We start from the raw sequence: 19,991 nt of genomic DNA, 5'->3' as shown, positions 1-19,991 counted from the left end.
TCATAAACACAGCAACTAGAATCTGAAAGGATAAAGGGTGTTGATGTGGAGACTCAACTGACCTGCGGTACCAGTGATTTTTTTTTTTTTTCATGTGAAGTCTGGCTAAGGGAACCATGGTAATTATAGAAGCCATAAAACCCAGAATCCTGACACATTCTTTGACAAATGTTACAAATTTGTTGGGAAAGCTCTGGAAGACTTCTGCATACAGTTCTACTTTGACTACTGGAAGAAACAATCTTCCTAGGGGAAATATGTGGAATACATCTTAGAGAAAATACTCTTGTGTGAAGGGATAAGACGTAATGATTTTTGAAATTTCACTAGAAACCCCAGACTCAGCAGGAGTTTCTTGACACTTGCTAGAGAATCATGACAACTGGAAGAAAAGTCTGCAAGTATAAGACAACTGTCCAAATATAGAAAGGTGAATGCCTTGAAATCTGCTACTCTGCAAATACCATTAATGCAACAGATCAAGCAAAGTGTAAGTCACAGAACTGAAAATGCAAGCAGATATACAGAATCTTACACATCTGAAATCTCTGTTAATAGGAATGTGGTGGTAAGCTCCCTGTAAGTATAACTTTACCATGAAGCTGACTAAAGAAATGAAATATTACAAAGTTTGAAGGGAAACATATTGAACTTTGGGACATTGAGAAAAAGACTAAGAAAGGAGAGGTCTAGGACTAGTCTCAAACTTTCCTCTTTCTTCAGCACCAGAACAATTCTTGAATAAAAACATTCCCATCCTACCTGAGAGCACTAGTTTTATGATACCCTGACTTAAAAACCAGAGGAAACAGGGATGTTTGGTTTACAGGATGAGATGAAAGAGGCTCTTACTGTCAGCATCTCTGTTGCTTGATCTTCACAACCCATTTACCTAAAACAATCTGATGTCACTGGGGAAGATGCAGAACTAGACTGTGGGATAGACTGCATGTAGGAGGAGGGACCTGGAGAGTCGAGCAGTCATTCTGACCTTTTGGACAGTCACTGGTTCTGTGAGGCTCTTTACTTTTTAGAGACTCCTTGCCATTACTTTTAAAATCCTGTTTGTTAGCAACTTACTGCTTAAACTTTTTTTTTTTTTTTTTTGAAGAAGGGATCTGAGTAACATGAAGGTCTTTTATTAAATTAGAAAAAGAGGGTTGCAAAGTTTGGGTTACCCCTTGAATCAACCCCTTTCATAGGTTGGTACTAGGCTATCAGCCCTAGGGCCTATACAAGCCTAGCCATAACAATTCCCTGGCTATTTCTTCCCACATTATTTACTTTCCTGGACCCCTGTCTAGCAGGGCGACTGACGTGATCCCTGGGGTGAATTTCCTTTCTCCCATCCAATTGTCAAGGTTCCTCTTGAAGAGGTCCAAAGAGGCACTCTGCTTGACATGTATGGGCAATCTATTCCAGAGTCTGGGGAGTCTCTGGGTCAGGAATCTATCCCTCCAGCATGTTTTGTTTATTGTGATGACAAGGTTTAGATCCCTGGAGCATGTAGCTCTGAGGGATTGGGATTTCTTTAAGTGTAGCATGTCCAACAGCTCTGGGTTTGACATGGCCTTGTATGTTAAGCAGAGATCGCCTCTGAGTAGGCGATATGCTGACAGAGTATAGCTGGAGTTTTTAAGGCGGTCAGCGTGGGGCATCTGCTTTAGGCCTGTGATTCTTTTAGTGAGGTATTTCTGAGGCCTTTCCAGTTGTTGCAGATGTCTTGAGAGGTACATACCAAATGGGGCGTTGTATTCTATAATGGGTCTAATGAGGGATGAGTACAGTGGGACAATGACCTCCTTTTTCTGGATGAAAAGCCCTTCATGATGAGGTGTGCCACATAGAAGGATTTCCTGACTGTTGTGGCGATGTGGTTATCGAAGGTGAGACCACTGTCCACCTGTGTCCCTAAGTCTCTTATCACACTTTCTGTGTTTAGTGTACTGCCACCTATATGGTAATTCATGGATACATGTTTTTTCCCAAAGGGGATATCAATACATTTCTTGGCATTGAGCTTGAGCCCATGGCTCTGGCACCAAGCATCTGTTTCTGTAAGGCCCTTTTGTAGAGTATCCACATCATTTGGGGATTCAATAATGGCTCCCAGTTTGCAGTCATCTGCAAACTTTGTCAGCCAGAGTCCCTTAGTGTTGACCTGTACTTCAGAGAAGTAGATGCCAAACAAGAGCGCCCCAGGACTGAACCCTGAGGTACTCCACTTGTCACTTGTCTGGAGCTGGATTTGGAGTCGGCTACTTTTACAGTGTGGGTTCTATCAGTAAGCCATTTAGCAACCCATTGGGTGACATAGGGATTAATGCCCAACTTAGTAAGTTTATCTATGATTCCAGAGTGGGGATGGTGTCAAAGGCCTTGGCAAGGTCTAGATAGGCTGTGTGGACCACCTTACCCTTGTCCATGGCTCTGGAGACTGATTCAAAGAAGTCAATCAGGTTCAGGAGACAAGATCGGCCCTTCACAAACCCAAACTGGATGGGGTCCAGTGTTTGAAGGTTGCCAATGTCTTTGTTTATAAGTTCCATGATAATACGCTCCATGGCCTTGCAGATAAGGCTTGTCAGACTGATGGGACGGTAGTTTCCGGGATCCAAGGTGGATCCCCCCTTTTGGAGTGGGATAACTGTAGCTTTGCGCCACTCAGTGGGCACAAACCTGATGTGAGGCTATGATTAAACATGACACTTAGGTGAGGTGCCAGTTCATATTGTAGTTCATGTAGTACACAGCCCGGGATGCCATCTGGTCCCATGGATGCTGTATTCTTGGCTTTAGAGAGTGCGTTTTGTAACTGTGTGGCCGTTATTACTGGAATTTGGCAATCTTCCGGTATTGAGATGGGCCAGTGTGAGAGGGGGTGAAGTTGGCACTGAATCATTCTGCCAGGATATTGGCAATATCTTTCGGATCAGTATATTTAATGCCATTCTGTTTTAGCTCAGAGCAGATCTGAGCATTGCCATTTAGATTCTTGACATAGTTATAGAATGCTTTGTGGTTGTCTTTGGAATCTTTGGCAATTTTATTTTCGTATCTAGCTTTGGAGGATTTTATGAGGCATCTCAGTTTCTTACTGAGGCTAGTAAGGGAGTTTTTGCATCCTGGGATTTTCCTCTTTTCTGCAACAGTTTCTTCCTTTTGTTGTAAAGTTTGTTTATGGCAGGGGACCACCAGATTGGCTTCCTTTTTTGGATGAGAGCATTTTGGTTCTATTTGGGATGGCACGATTCATGCATGAGTGGATGTGCTCGTACAGTGCCTTAGTGTAGGATTCAGCAGTTGAACTTTCAGTTCCCATCTGCATGGGTGTCATGAAGTTTGTCACTTCTGACTTGAGTAGCATGAAGTTGGCTTTGGAGAAGTTTTTTATGGTGGTTTCTTTACTGGGGGGTGGGGGTGGGATGTGGATGTTAAGGGTGATTAGCTTATGGTCAGACCTGACTAACGAGGGGGTGACCATCGGTATGGAGCATTGATTTCTCATGTTGGTAATGACCAGGTCTAGGATATTGGAGCCCCTGGTGGGACTATGGATTAGTTGATCCAGGGCGTTGGAATTTATGAATTCCAAGAACCGTTGCAAAGGTGTTGGGACATGAGTAGTTTTCCCAGTTAATGGCAGGGTAGTTAAAATCACCCAGTATTAGGGTGTTTGGTTCTATCTTAATATTTTCCAGTATGTTTAGAAAGGTGTAGTGAGAATCTTGGGGTATGGTGGGGGATCTGTAGCAAGCTACAATTTGGATTGCAGTCTTACCTAGTGTTAGTTGCACTTGGAGAATTTCAGACACATTGTGTTGGCCAACTAGCCTAGTGGTGTGAATATCCTTGGTGAATATTGACAGTCCTCCACCTTTAGTGTTTCGGTCCTGGTTTGGTGGCCGAAACACTAGTTTTAACATCTTCTCATATATTTTGAGAACGTAACCAAGTACATTTTCTCAAATCTTATACCACTGCAGTAGTTAGGGAGTTGGCAACAGCTTAATCAAAACAGTACTTAAAATAGTGTTTGGTTACATGAGAAGTAGATACAATTAAGACATTCAATGAATTCTTCACCTCAGAAAAGGTAAGGTTAACAGTTAACTTTTTTCATGTAATCATACGCAAGTAATAAACATTTTAACATGCCAGCCTGGCAGGTCAAACTTCTGATAGTTACAGTAGAATAAACTTTTTTCCCCAAATCTATGAAGAGCTTTCACGTTTGTCAGAGGGAATAGGATTAGAATTAACCTGTTTGGCAGCAGCAGCAGTTTTAGTTAAGTAAATAATTACAGGATCTGCTTTAAGATTAGAAAACATATATTTATGGGTTGAAGTACTTTGTATAGCTATCACATTTTTTAGGAGCAGGAGGCTAACTTTCAGGCTTACTGCAAACTGTTAAGAAAACATCCCAAAAAGCTGATAAAACAAGAGGGACAGGTGCATGCTGTGGAATATCCAACTGCATCAAATCGTAACATTTTTGCTGGGAAAGGAGGATTTTATTCTGTTTACATTGATGCATCTTTTTTTAGCTAACGTCGCAGAAAAAAAAGATATCCCCTCTGGAGAAAAATCTGAAGTAACACTTTCCTTAGAATAAGAATCTTTAGCTTGCGGAGAAAATAATAATGAAAAGCACTCTCCTCAAAAAGGCTCATTACCAGTAGCATCCAAGTACTGGGAGCACTCCTACATGAAATCCAATTCTCCGATGTCAAAGCTGCCATCAAAAGCCTTTGGCTACTTTTAATGAAGACTGCAAACTTGGTGCCAACGTCAACTCCCCAGGGCACTCCCAAATTCTACAAGGTCTAACCTGCACAAACAAATGCAACAACTACAGTCTCAAGCTAAAGGCTAAAAACTGTAGTATCAGATCCTTTGACAAATAGGAACACAATTGCTCCTACCACATTAATGACCCCCCCCTCAAAGAAGACAGTTGTCACAGACCTGGGCAGACTTGCTGACAATGCACTCTCCTTTGAGCACCATGCTGCCATGGCTGTCATGAATTCCTTCCACTTAGCCAAGCAGATTAATATTGCTAAGCTGACTACTAAAGGTATTTCTTCCAGGTCAAGTGACATCTCCTTGTTCCTCCTTTACTAGCTCCTCACTGTAACAATGCTCTCTTTAGCATGCACTTGTGCAGATACACAGTGCAACTTGAAACACCCCAACATTTCCTCACAAAGAAAATCAAGGCCCTGATTTCCATCATCTATGCAGAATGCCTTAAAGCTCTCTCATTCTGTACCTCATACTGTCTGCCTATATATGACATCTGCCTGGCCTACAAGGCCTTAAACGACCCTGTCCTGAGCAACCTCCTTCATATTTACAAAACAAGCAACACCATGAGCACCTGCACTTAAGACTTAATACTCACCACAACATAAAACTAAACCTGCTGGCAGGCAGACACCTCACTCAAAGAATTCCTCTCCTCTGACAAACACACTCCCTTCAAATTAAACTATGTAGTTGCCAGTTGCCTCACCCTCTACAAACACAACCTGGATGAATGGATAGGTAACTGCAAATAAAGTGCCCCCCCCCCCCGCAAAACAAAAAAAAAATATGGAAAAAGCAAACAGTGTAAACTGCAGTGGCTACACCACAAATGATCTACCTGATTAACTTTTAAAAGTTTTGTTATACAAATGTTGCTGCAAGTTGTGAATGGCATATATAAATGAACTATCAAATTCCTGCTTCACTACCTGACCATCCTTGGAAGAGAAATGGAAGAAAACCTGAAGGATATCAAGTTTAAATAGCTGCAATGGAATTTCTGATTGAGGAAAGATCAAATGACTTTCTACAAAATAAAAAGACTCTAAATCTAGAATATATAAGCAGTGAAAAATCCAACTGAAAAATACAGCTGAGAAGCCAGCTCCTCTGCATACAGGAATAAATCCATGACTATGACCCAAAAAACAGAGTTCGACTAGTGGCTCCAGTGTCCTGTTAGAACTGCTGGGGGGGGGGTTGAAAGGAATAACAAGCACTAGCTTGCTTATCTCTTGCAACGGCATGTGTACATGGTGCACACTCTGCAGTAGAATCTCTGATGCAGATCAGGGATCACATACATACAAATATTTCAAGCACGGGCATTAATGCCTTCTAGCCTGCCAATATACAAAAAAACACGTGTTCTCATAATAAGTGTCCAGGCTGTTCTTAAAAATATTTAAACTAGTACTTGCTTTAATGTAATATGGTAGTCTGTTCCATGCCCCTTCTGCTCTCTCAGAGAACCAATTACTACACTTCATTCCTACAGAATATTCTACACAGGTTGTCTGATGATTTTCTACTACTTTTTGATGACCCTAAACATTCCCAGAAGTAGTTGTCTCTAAATGCCCTATATACCTGGATAAGACCTCCTTTTAGATATGTATAAGAGACACTGTACAAATTCAGATATTTTAGTTTGCCATAATAACTTAAATTTTCACACCCATGGATGCCCTTGGTATATTTCCGCTGTACTTTATCCAGTTTACTCATGCTTGCTTTCTTATAAGGTTTCCATACTGTTATTCCATACTCAAGTTTGGGTCCAATGTAACTAACAAACAATGACTTCACTATTTCTGATTTCCTAGACTTTATAAATATTTTTATGCAACCTATAGTTCTATAACTATCATTAACTAACTGGGTGATATGATTAGAAAAACTCATAGTTGGATCTACCTATATACCCAGGTCCTTAAATGAATCTACAGTTTCAATCACTATGTGCTGTACTAAATATTCACCCTTCAATTAATGTTTCCCAAATCTCATATGCTTAGTTTTTGAAGTATTTATCAGCATATTATTCTCTTGTGCCCAAATGGTCAATTCAGTCAAGTTATTTTGCAGACATGCCTTATCTGTAACACATGTAATCAGTTCACCCAATTTCAGATCATCTGCATATAGACAGACATAATGCAATTGCAAAAAAAGGTTTACTTAAATCAGCTTGTACGTCCAGATGACTGCAGATTGGTCAAAGCCAGCCAAACAGCTCTGATACTGAGCACAAATAAATACACAGAAATCAGACTATACCAGTAATATAAGACAAGGGATAATCCCCAGGCTAACAGTTAAAACACAGAAATTCAAAGAAGACAAACCCCATATTTTGTAGTACGTATTTTAAAGTTTGATTTATTAGTGAACTAGCTGCATAACATATTTCAAGGTGTGAACTTCACACCCGCCACACTGTGAAGTTCCTGCTTGGTTTATTTTTGACCTAGTATAGGTTGCATACTGGGTTTTCTGAGACTTTGAGAGATACCATAGATTTTTCTTGTTGCAGTTAATTTAAGTACTTAAAAACATAAATGCAAATGACTGGATGAACTATATCTAAGAAATGTAAAGAACTCAAACAGAAAACAGTAGGGCCAATCATGGTTCTGCAAATCAAATCACTTGAAACCAGTGCCTACTTCCGTAGACAAACAGTTAACTGCTACTCAACAATAAAAGAAGCATTAAGAACACTACTTTTAAATGCACCCACTAATACAACCATCTTACCCAACAACTTCTGCAGTGCAGGAGGGGTGGGAGATGTTAACAGCTGGTTAGAAGAATAGCGTTGCACTTTTGGAGGTAGCTGACAATATGGACTATTAGGCGATTTGTATGCATCTGAGAAAAAAAATGTTAAATGTTACTTAGAAAGGAAGTTTTAAACTAAAATTCACCTTGAAGCAAAAGCCTCTTTTTAGTTAAAAAAAATTTAACAGAACTGCCCTTCAAAAAGATGGACTGCAACTAAGCAAAAAAAAGTACCGGAAGGCATTTGACACAAAAACTAAACCTAATCTGCCTGAATTCCAAATTCCAAATACATCACATGACTGTATATCTTAAAGGTCAATACGTTTTTCTTAGCACACTGTAAAGGTGCATATAACTGGCAAGCAACCACAAAGCATTTGAATAAACAACAACAACATAATAGATACAAACTTAATGGATCAGTTGATCTATTTAGCTGTTTATTCACTGATTCATTTACCATTAACTAGGTAGGTGGGATAGTCAGAAGATCATTTTCAGTCATAACTAGAGACATACTACAAAGCAATACATACAGGACAATAACTGAACTCTTATTAAAACATTCAATATATAGAGGTGCACACACATTTTTAGTTATATACCTCAAGTAAAAAAAAATCATCATTTACAATACTCTGCATATGACATTTTTGAGCATTTGGTTTATTTTTTGGTAATACACATTATTACTATTACTACATAGAACCTAAAGAGATGCTTAGAAGACATGACCAGTAAAGGTACTTAATCATGTAGCAGAAATTCTTCATTTAGTACCTATAGTTTAGCCATAATTAACTTGGGTTACAGATGCAGCTACATACAAAGTCCTCCATCAGTTTTGTGTGTGTGTGCACACACATATATATATATATATATATATATATATATATATATATATATATATATATATATATATATATATATATATATATATATATATATATATATATATATATATATATAATGTCTTTATAAACTTAGATTATCACCTGAATTAATTTTATGGGTGAATGCTACTCCAACTTGCTAAATCAATTTTACAAAAGGCCATCTCTGTTCTACCTAACACAGGGGAGGGCCTTTGCAGTTCAATGCCATCATTACTTCTTAGACTGTAAGTGGAAAGTACAGGTGTACCATACAAATGGGAGACAAACCTTGGTGACAACAACAAGAACCAAAACACAATCGAGGCATACCCCCAGGATAAGCTGTGCCAAATTGGAATTGAGGAAGCAGTAGTAAAACAATGAGCTTAGTTAAAGCATTTAATAACAAACGGTACAAAATGTTAAGCACTTTTCTGCCTTGTTACAAACGGAAGAACGTCAGAACCAATGGGATTCCCTGCCAAGCTTAGCCCAACATCCAGCCAGTATATCAAAGCCTTATGATTTTAATGACGTTGGACATACCAAAGCCTTATGATTTTACATAAGTCGTACATCACACACATGCTCCCCGCTCAAGGCATAAAGGCAATGTATGGATGTACATACCTCAGAACTGATATACCCAAGGAGGAACAACAGTCCAAGGATTTAGGAGGAAGATGTGCATCCAAAAGGAGAAAGATTAAAAATAACACAGCAGATGGGGAGAAGGGAGGCAGTGAATACTGCAACAGTGAAAAGGACATCTACTGTTATATAAAGATTTTACACAACTGTACTATGATCCTTCCATATCATTACTGCAGTACTCTTTACCAATGGGAGTGTACAGTTCAAGAGGAAACTCAGGAGAAGGAAGGCTCAGAAGAGCCCTCAAGAAACTCGTGCAGGACAGTTCTGGCAAAGCCAGCTCTTGCTCTGGAAACCATATCCAATTTGTAATGCTCAGTGAAGGTACAGACATAAGTCCAAGTAGCAGTCTTAAGGATGAAATCGGTGTCCAATCCTTTGAAGAAAAAAAAAAACACAGGAAGCAACAGATCTCAGAAAATTAGCCTTTACAGAGGCAGAAGGGCTTTTTCCATGAAAGGATTAACAAAAAAATGGTCTTGGAGATCCATGAGGATATGGTTTGTTTAGAAACAGCCAAACACAGAGACCTGGGATGAAATAAAATAAAAAAAAAACTGCTCAGACTTCTGAATGGTCTTAGTCTTACCTAAACAACATCTGAGCTATCTATGCAAATCCAGAGTGTGAAGAACCTATTCACCAGCAGACTGCAGAGAAGGAAAAAAGAAGGGCAAATTAATAGACTGATTAGATGACATTTTGTTAACCACCTTGGCCACAACAGGAAGATTAGTATGAAGGGACACCCTGCCCCTATGAAAAAACAAAAAGGAGGCAAAGCCATAAGAACCTGGAGTTCAGACAACCTCTTAGCTGAAGTAAGGGCCAAAAGAAGAATAATCTTCCATGTACAATGTTGTAAGGAAGCAGAGGCTGCAGGCTCAAAAGGAACCCAAGTCAATTTTTCAAATACAAAATTAAGGTCCCAAGAAGGTGGAATAGGCTTTCCTGGAAGCCCTAATATGACGGATGTCTTTAAGCAACTTTTTGATCGCAAACCTTGAGGCCAGAGGAGGAGTTACTGGCAGACAAGCAGAAAAAGTGGAAAGGTGAGCTTTAACAGAAGAATATGCTAAACCCAGCATGCAGCAATTCACACAAATAAGAGAGAACCAGAAGGATCTCCACTGAAAGTGGATCCTGATTATAAGCAAGGCACCAAACAAAAAAAATCTTCCATTTGGACACACAGAATTTCCTGGTAGTGGGTTTCCTGGTCTCCTGCAGAACCTGAAGTACGTCCTCAGAGAAAAGGTGCCTAAAAGGGATAAAAACCCTATCACCCACAATATCAGTTAAACAGTGGATAAATGAGGAAGAGACCCATTGGTCTTGTGTGAGTAGATCAACCCTGTGAGGTGACTTGTGGTGATTACCCCTGGTTAGTTACAGAAGGGGAACCAATGCTGTACGAGCCGAAGGGAGTAAGCAACAAGATTTGGGGGAAGTCCTGCTCTATCTTGAGCAGGACCCTCAGAATCACAGGAATGGAGGGAAGCTGTAGAGAAAAAAGAAGTTATGTACCTACCATAACGTTCCATGTTTGTTGTCTTTCATCTCGCTTTTATTCTTGCTGGTTGGGTTTGGAGCCGATCCTTGCCTCCGACTCAGCCAATTTGCTACAGCTCGAGAGCTTTTACTGACCCATGGCTAACGCCTATCCCAACATGCCTAGTGGTAGCTACCCAGATCTCATTTGTAATAGCCCACACTAGACATACATAGTAAAAAAACAAATTTTACTAAGTTCTTATACGTTTAAGGTAGGAAGGAAAGAGGAAAAACAATGAGTGGTTAACTAACCTGGAATGTCAGCAAGAAACTCAGCCAGTGTAACCAACAAAGAAACTCCTCTCGAACCTCCAAGAAGGGGGGAAGGAGGGGGGGGATGCAAGAAGGAAGGGAAGATGAAGGACAACAAACATGGAATGTTATGGTAGGTACATAAGTTCTTTATGTATGTTGTCCCATCTCGCCTTCGTTCTTGCTGGTTGGGACCGCATCCCCAGCACCTGGTTCTTGGGTGGCTTACTGGAACAAACTCTTCAGGACCGTGGAACCAAAGGATGCCCTATTCAGGGAGATCACATCCACTTTGTAATGAGTGATAAAGGTATGAGGGATTTGCCCATGTTGCTGCTGCACAGATTGTATCTAAAGGCAATTTAGCGTGGAAAGCAACAGAGGTGGCTAAGGCCCTGGTTGAATGTCCTCTGGCCCTCCCTGGCGAAGTCTTTTTATGCAAATCATATGAATAACTGATTGTGTCTGATAAGTTCACTTTTGAAACTGGAGAACCTTGTTTGTTGTCAGCAAAGGATACAAACAACTGGTCTGATCTTCTAAGGTCTTTGGTCCTGTGTAAATAAAAACGGAATTGTCTATGAACATCCAATTTGTGGAGTCTATACTCTGCCTTAATGCCATAATTGGGGAAGAACACAGGAAGCTCAATGGACTGATTTAAATTATACTCTGAACATACTTTTGGCAAGAAGGAAGGATTGGTCCTAAGAGAGACCATCTTTGTGAAAAATGAGACATGGTGGGCGAAACGACAAAGCATGTAATTCAGAAACCCGTCTAGCTGAGGTGATAGCAACCAAGAAAGGGGTTTTCCAAGATAGAAATTTCATGGGACAAGATGCTGCTGGTTCAAAAGGTGGAAGAACCAAAGAAGCTAAAACCAAGTTTAGGTCCCGGGGGGGGGATTCTTTTACTAGGGTAAAAGGGTTGTACCTCGCAAGAATGCTCTGCACAACTTATGGGACATGATGTTAGAACCCAAGTCTCCTACATGAAAATTGGAAATGACAGCTAGATGGACCCTAATAGTAGCTACAGCTGCCCCTCTTATAAAGGTTTCGGCCAGAAAATCAAGAATCTTGTGAACAGGAGCAGTGAAGGGATCAATATCATTACTCTTCGCCCAATAAGAGAACCTCTTCCACTTACTAGTGTAAATCTTCATGGTAGTGGGCTTGTGAGAGGACACTAGGATGTGTTGTACAGCCGGGAAAATGTTTGGGAGCCTGGCTACGACTGGAAGTGGAGGAACCAAGCAGTCAGCTTGAGAGTTTGGAGGGAAGGATGAAGCTCGCCCGACTGATGCGTCAGGAGGACCGGAACTGGGTCCAGTATCCAAGGCTCCAGTTGAAGATTATGGCAAAGAAACGGGAACCATATCTGACAAGGCCAGTAAGGAGCAAGGAGGATGAGTTTGCAACCCAGCGACTTTGCTTTCTGAAGTACCTTCGCAATTAGAGGGAAAGGTGGAAAAGCACAGAGTAGTCCTGGAGGCCAATTGTGAACAATCACTGGGTGACTGTCCCGGAGGGGGGACTAGGGCGAAGTAGCTGCTGCATTTGTTGTTGAGGGGAGAAGCAAAAAGATCGCAGCATGGCTGGCCCTATTTGTGAAAAATCAAGTCTGCAACTTCTTGCTTCAGGGAACCACTCCTGAGGCTTGAGGATAGCCCTGCGAAGCCTGTCTACTATCACGTTGGATTTTCTAGGAATGTGTGTCGCAATCAGAAAACGTTGGGAAGACATCGCCCATTGCCATACTCAAAGCGCCTCCTGATACAAGGGGTAAGATCTGGTCCCACGCTGCTTGCTGATGTACCGTACCACTGATATATTGCCTGTTTGAATTGCAATGGTCCCGGTAGGTAGAGAGTCGTGAAGTGCTTGCAATGCCAGAAGCACCGCTCTCATCTCTAGAATACTGATGTGCAAATGGTACTCATAAGGTTGCCACCTTCCCTGGACAGTCTGTCCCAGATAATACCCCCCGACCCTATCTGGGAGGCATCCGTGATCACTGTGGCTACTGGATGGGGGTCTAGAAAGGGTCTGCCCAGAGTCACCTGGGGGGAGACAAGCCACCATACTAAGTTCTTTTTGCAAGTTTCCTTGATCAAGATCATGTGTGACACTGGTAAATCCTGGAAAGTCCACTGAGCGAAATGAAGCCACTGCAGAATCCGCATGTGGAAGCATGCCAAAGGAACTAGTCTAATTGCTGCGGCCATTGAGCCCAAGACTTCTAATACTTCTCTTGCCTGAACTCTCATCTTCTTTATGAGAAACTAAAATTGCTGACAAATGGTTGACACCCTGTCTTGAGGCAGCTTTGCTATCATGCGTCTTTTATCCAAGTCTGCCCCTATAAAGGTAATAGAATGACAAGGCAACAAGGCAGACTTTTCTTAGTTTATGGTGATGCCTAGCTGGGAACAAGTTTGGATCGTGTCCCATGGTTTGATCAGTTGATGCTCGGTGGTAGCAGTGAGGAACCAGTCGTCTAGATATGGAAACATCTGGAATCCTAGATGCCTCAGGTGAGCTGTGACCACTGCCATACACTGTGACCACTGCAATACACTTGGTCAACACCCGGGGGCTGTGGTGAGACCAAAGGGCAGGGCTCTGAACTGATAATGACTGGCTCCCAGCTGGAAATGTAGGAATCTCCTGGATTGCCTGTCCATTTTTATGTGGTAGTATGCGTCCTGGATATCTATGGAGCACATCCAATTGTCCTGATCCAAGAAGGGAAGAATGGACTGCAGTGTTACCATCCGGAACGTCATCTTTTTTACAGATTTGTTTAGCTTGCTGGGATCCAAAATGGGTCTCCAGTCCCCCTGTCTTTTTTGGAAATAAAAAGAACCATGACTAAGTTCCGGATTCGATTTGGTCTGCAAGGACTTCTTGGATGGCTCTCTTTTCTAGCAATCTTTGTACCTCTATGATTGCGTGATCCCGAAGACTAGGTGGAACATCTGGGATAGAACGTTTTTCTTTTCAGGGGGTAACTGGGAAAAGGAAATTTGTAACCCCTGAATATTATTGACAGTACCCAAGTTTCTCTCATGATAGTTTGCCAGGCTGCTGGGTACAGTGATAGTCTGCCCCCGACAGCTTCCAGAGGTGGACAGCCGGGCTTTCCTTCAGGAGTGCTGGAAGAGCCTAGCAGAGAACACATCTCTGTCGCCCTGCTGTTGCGGACCCCCTCTGCCACGAGGGCGGCGTCTTCCATTGTTTCCCCCTCTGCCCTTGGGGGAAAAATCTCCACGTGTGTCAGGCAAAGTTCCCTGGGATTTTCAGAACCACATCTTTCCACTCTTCTTTAGGATAGGGTCTAGATGGAGTGGAAAAATGGGCTCCTACTGCAGAGAGAGTCTTGCCATCCTGTTCACACCTGGTGAGAGTCTCTCTTATCTGAGGCCCAAACAAGGACGAGCCATCGATGGGGGTACTGGTAAATGAAGACTTGAAAGGTTCCGCAAGCTGACAAAGGCGCATCCAGGAGTGTCTCCGCAAAGCTACTCTGGTACCTGCTGCCCTACTTGCTCCATCTGTTGCATAAGAAATGAGCCTCATGGAGGAGTTAACCACTGAAGTCAAAGCTGCAAGCTGGGAAGCCACCCTGTTCACAATTCCCTCATCTGTAGGATCTTGCAAGGCATCTCCTAGCTCCTTCAGGAGATCCTTCTAAAGTGTGACAAGTAATTCAGCGACCGGAGAGTAAAGGTCACTGAAGAGAACATACGCTTCCCACACTTGTCCATCATACGAGACTCCTTGTTCGGTGATGGACAGATGAAGAAGTTTCCGCAAGTTCCTTCTTAGTGACTACTGCTGCCACCACCATGGCATCAACAAGGACCCCTTTGGAAAGGAAGGATTTATCCTCAGGAGCAGTAATGAATTTGTTTGGTCTCCTCAGAACTGGTTCCATGGTCTCTGGAGCGCTCCACACCTTTTGACTCACTACAGACAAAAGTGGGTCAAAAGGCAGACACATCAAAGATGTGGAGGGTCGGGAACCAAATGCGTCCAGGTAGACAGACTCGTTCTTAGAAAGGGCTAGGGACTTCCAGCCACCCCTCTATCTAAGGATTTCCAAGATGTCTGAAAAGGAGACATCCTCAGAGGGGGACCGTGGGGACCCTTCCGATTCATCCAAGTTTGTGTCTGAAGTGATGAACTCAGGGGAGTCTAAATGCTTCCTCTTGCATCTTTTCTTCCAAGGAACCTCCTCTGAATGTTCGGGGGAGGTTTCAGAAGCAGTGGGGTCGCCCAATGGGGAATCCTGTGGCACAGGTTCCCTACGCTTGGAGGCAGGAGGAGGGTCAAAGTCAGGTACAGGCACCGAGGGAGAAGGAGCCGATGGAGTACAGGGTGGAGCAGTCTCAGGAGACAGCACACTCATCACCTCGAAGGTGCCATGGTCCCAAGTCAAAGGAGCCTCTGGCTCTGAAGAGCCCGGAGATCTCCTACGAACCGAGAACAACGGCTCTGAGGCCGATGTGGGAGCCGAGCTCACCTGCGCTGAAGCTCCGATAGGGAGATTGGGGTCGGACAAGGGTCCAATGCCACTTCCCTCCTCGGAGCCGGCAAGAGAGCTTTGGCGCCCAGATCCCCTCGATGGACTGAGACATTGAGGAGATTGAAGCAGGTGTCGGAACCGATAAAGGAGAAGTAACCGGAGATGATGGTTCCACCAGCATGACCTACTTGCACTTCGGCTCCAAACTCAAGAGTCAGAGGAGGAACCAATGGAGAAGCTGGATGGGTCGAAGGAGCCAATTCCTTATGGGCTGGGCTCGATAGTAATTTAGCAAGTGCCTGTGACTTGAGGAGCCTATTTACCACTCTCTCCACATCGTGATCCGAAAACCTGGAGGACCGAGAGGAGTGTGAATAGGACCGATGACTGCCTGTTCCAGATTGCAGGAAAGGAGAATGTGGAGCAGAGCGTACTGGTTCCAAAGGAGGAGACCTTATTCTCTTATGGGTCCGGACTGGCTCCGGGAACACAGATGGAGACTTAGCTTTGTCAGAGCCAACACTGGGAACCAACAGAGCTGAAGGTTTTTTAGTGGATTTTGTCTGTTCCGAACTCGGAACCGATGGCTTAGTAGGCTTTTCGGACACTTTAGCTGGCTGAGGACCCTAAGACGAAGAATCTTGAGGTTTCTTCAGAAGGCCACGCAAAATTAACTTATTCTTTCTCTCTTGCAGGACTCTGGAACTGAAAGCATGACAGATTCAGCATAATTCCTGCAGGTGAACAGCCCTTAAACAATAAACACAACTCATGCACCCGTCCATAAGGGGCATTTTCTGGCGACAAGAGTCGCATTTTTTGAAACCAGAGGGTTTCAACTCTTTGGACAAAGTGGATAATTGACAGAAATAATTACCCCAGCACTAGAAAACAAAGCTCTAATAGCTAACAGCACACAACAACTAAAACTACTAAAAGGCTGTAACGGCTAGCCCAAACAACAAGAAAGGAAAAATTTTTTTTTTTTTTTTTTTTTTTATTAAGGGAAGTGAAGAAGAAAAAAGGGGGAGAGCCTCTAACTTAAATGATGACTCCCCCAATAGGAGAGGCTCAAACTTAAACGGCTATCCCAGAAAGGGGGGGGGGGGACCCTCTAATTTAAACAGGCTCAAAGGGGAAGGCAAGGCCTGAGGAAGAAAACGACGGCCAAAAACACCCACAAGAAGAAAAAGGGTAGTTAGACTAACAGGGGATAATATAGGCTCTAATGATGTTAATTAAACAAAACTCTGAGAAGGATAAAGGATAATTAGGATGCTAATGACTGGCAGTAGATTTTTATGGTACCGAGTTGCTAGCCCAACGCCAAACCTTCAGCGAAGGCACGCCCATTCACGCATGTCTTTCGGAGGCCACTCGACCGCAGGGAGGACATGTAGACTCCACACAGAAGGCACTCCAGCAGAGAATTGAACAGGAGAACCTCTTGCTGTGAGGCAACAATGCTACCGCTGTATCACCGCGGTTTTACTTCATACTCACTAAATGATTTATAAAAATCAGTGTATACCAAGATTATATATTCCCCGTTCCGAAGGAGGGATGGGCCTTCTTGAAATCAATTACAAGTACAGATCTGCAATCGTGGGACTCCACACATCTGCTGATCTCACAAGACCCAACCATAGTGAAAGTTTGGAAACATGAGGAGAATAAATCTAACATGACTTCTCTGCTTAATCTAGCAGAAGCATATCTGTATCAAGCAAGAATGGAAATCAAACCAGAAGTAGATAAAAATCAGGCAGCAACTGAATGTGCCAAAAAACAAAAGAAAGGACCAGATGAGAAGGCAAGACATGTGGAAAATGCATACATACATACAGTTGCATATAAAACTTCTGGAAGAACCTTATGTTAACCCGGAATGAACGCAGGAATGGTTAAAGAGAGGCTAATTCAAACCAAGAGATGAAAGGTTAATATTGGCGGCCCAAGATAGTGGGCTACATACACATTGGTTTACAATGTCCATTGAACATGTGGAAGAAACAGACAAATGTAGATTTTGTAAAACAGAATTGGAAACAGTCGCACACCTCATTGCTGGTTGTGACATACTAATGGCAGAAGGACTGTATACTGAAAGGCATAATAATGTGGCAAGACTGTTGTACTGGGGATTATGCAAAACTCTTGCCCCAGATGTCCAAGGAATGTAGCAAAAAGAAAGGCCCTAAAACCACAGCAAGAACATATAACCACCTGCAACTATGAGGGAATACAAAGATTACAACCCATCTAGTACAACCACCTCTAGCTACTGCAGAGGTAAGGAGTAAGAATGGACTGGTGGTACATTGAATCAAAAACATCTACATTTATGGTAGGTACAAAACCAAAAAGGAGATTTCAAAAAAAGTGGCCTGCAGTCCTTACATAACTGTAGAATCTAAATACCAAGGTAAAACCTGGAGAAAATTTATAGTAACCTGGAAGCTTAGAAAATGCCCGCAGCAAATTGCAGTGGCAATGAAGCCTAAATTTCCCATAATATGGAAGGTATGCTGGAGCTTACAAAGAATGCACTGAAAGCCGTAAGCTGCCTCCAACGAACTGTTAGTAGCCTGCAAAAACCTACCAGAGTGTCAGTAAATGAAACAAGCTGAAAAATCTTCCACTGAATTGCAGGGTTTAACCAAACAGGTTTGCCCTGAGATACAAAACTGGTCCACTTAGAAATAGTTTAACCTGACCCTTGTTTGCCCTGAGAATTAAAAAAATGGCAAACAAATACTCTGGTTTACTGCCTGAACAAAAATGCTCTTAGTGGAATGAGGTGGATATCCAAAGAAGCCCTCAATGAATAGTGGGAATTTTTGGCACACTATAAAAAAAGTATAGGCAAATGATCCCCTTGGTTAAAAGCCACACTAGAAACTAAAAAAAGGCAGAAAAAACAAGGGTTGGACAAGGGCCTGTAAATCCTTGTTCCAAATCAGAAAATATTTCAGCGCCATGCAGTTGATGCTGAAAGAGATTGCCAAGCTCTTGAAGTGAAAATAACAGCAGCCTTCCATGAGAGTGATTTTCTCAAACACAAATGCAGGCTCCCCAAGGAAGGAGTAGGTTTAACCAAGGGAAAGTGAAAGCTTCCCAGAGAGGTAAGAGCTCCAACATAAAGGGTCTTATAGAAGAATCCTCTAAGGAATTGTAAACAACAAATGAAAATAATGCAGCATACAATCACTTAGTTCTTGTAGAAACCTGCAGCAGAAACCTCAGTAAAGGAACAGGACAAATACACCATGATTATGTTTAGAAAGCCCAGGGTCCAAAACACTCTTAAATTAGGTTTAAAGCATCAAAGTCATACCGTGCTAAAAATTATGGTCTCCAGTCAGCCTCCAGAATAACATTTTGTACTTGGCAACTTCTGGCCTCAAGGGAACAAGGGTTGTGGAATGTGAGCTAGAGACTGTTAGGCTTTAACTTAGAATACAGGCTGTTTGAGTAAAATGACTGGCTTTGACATTAGGTAAATGTGAAATCTCTCAGCGCCATGGAGGTGTGGAATGAAAGGCAAAGCTTATGGAGGCTGGCAACCAGACTTCTAGTGGGATCCGATCAATTGAACAAAGAACGATCTCCGGAGCTGCAATCAGATGCAGAGTGTCCAGTTTTGGATAGCTTCAGAGACTGTTTGGGACCATAAGACTATCAATTTGAAATCCAAGATTGCTCCATCTGGTCCCCTGCATCCACTTCCAAGCGGAGTGGCCATGAAATCTTTTGTCCCATTTCTGGTTTCCATATTTTGTGTCTGCTGAAAGATTAGGCTGGAGAGAGGTGTGGCAGCACAGAAAATTTGCCCTGAGATTGAGATAGAAATTTTCCACTGGTGACCTACCATAATTTATCTGCTCATGACATCTGCTAAGGACATCACCCCTGAAGCAGAAACCTTGAAAGAAGATAAACAAAAAACTTGTTCAAGTCAACACAAACTCATCTGTAAATGTTGAAGAGGTATGAATGTCCCCACTTGCTTGTTGATGTATGACCTTGACAGTTGTAAATGTTGTGGATCAACACTGTCGCTGGAATCTGGACTCAGCTCCATTGCTATAATTAGAGTCCCTGGACTGCTAACATCTCCTTCCAAGTTGATTTGTAAAATGGCCGTCCTGCAGGCCACGTAAATCCCTGACATTCCTGAGCCCATGAGCTCCCCAAGCCCCATCTCTTTTCCTCGTCGTTAAAAATATGACTGAGAGCTCTTTGGCATTGGGAAGGACCAGAATGTTTGAGATACATTACTAGCTTTGACAAAAGACTGTCCTGAATGTGACAATTATCCCCAGAAGCAAGTCCATATCTTGGCAGTAGAAGCAATTTGTGGAAAGTCTTCCTCAGCTGCAGGGGATGCATATGCAAGTAAAACAGAAGAAAAGCAGATAGTGTGAACTCAAGAACCCAAGGGCTTTTAGGACTGTCCTTGCAACAGAATTCCCTTTTGATGAGAACACAGATGGACTACTGTAGATTCTTTGTTTGTCG

At 42.4% G+C, this 19,991-nt stretch overlaps 1 protein-coding gene across 1 annotated transcript in view; it reads right to left on the bottom strand.

Annotated features, from left to right (window-relative positions):
- The window catches only part of LOC122787868 (histone-lysine N-methyltransferase, H3 lysine-79 specific-like), a 2,114,473-nt gene that overhangs the window by 955,920 nt on the left and 1,138,562 nt on the right, over positions 1-19,991 (bottom strand). The window contains exon 15 of the mRNA XM_044054784.1: positions 7,576-7,689. Within this exon, the coding sequence (XP_043910719.1) occupies positions 7,576-7,689 (114 nt within the window). The remainder of the gene's footprint in view (positions 1-7,575; positions 7,690-19,991) is intronic.

This window comes from Protopterus annectens, chromosome 13.part0 (assembly GCF_019279795.1).
Source record: "Protopterus annectens isolate FY-2018-M chromosome 13.part0, PAN1.0, whole genome shotgun sequence".
Lineage (NCBI taxonomy): Eukaryota > Metazoa > Chordata > Ceratodontiformes > Protopteridae > Protopterus > Protopterus annectens.
Note: the sequence above shows the minus strand (reverse complement) of the source record. Positions and strands in the feature narration are given on the sequence as shown.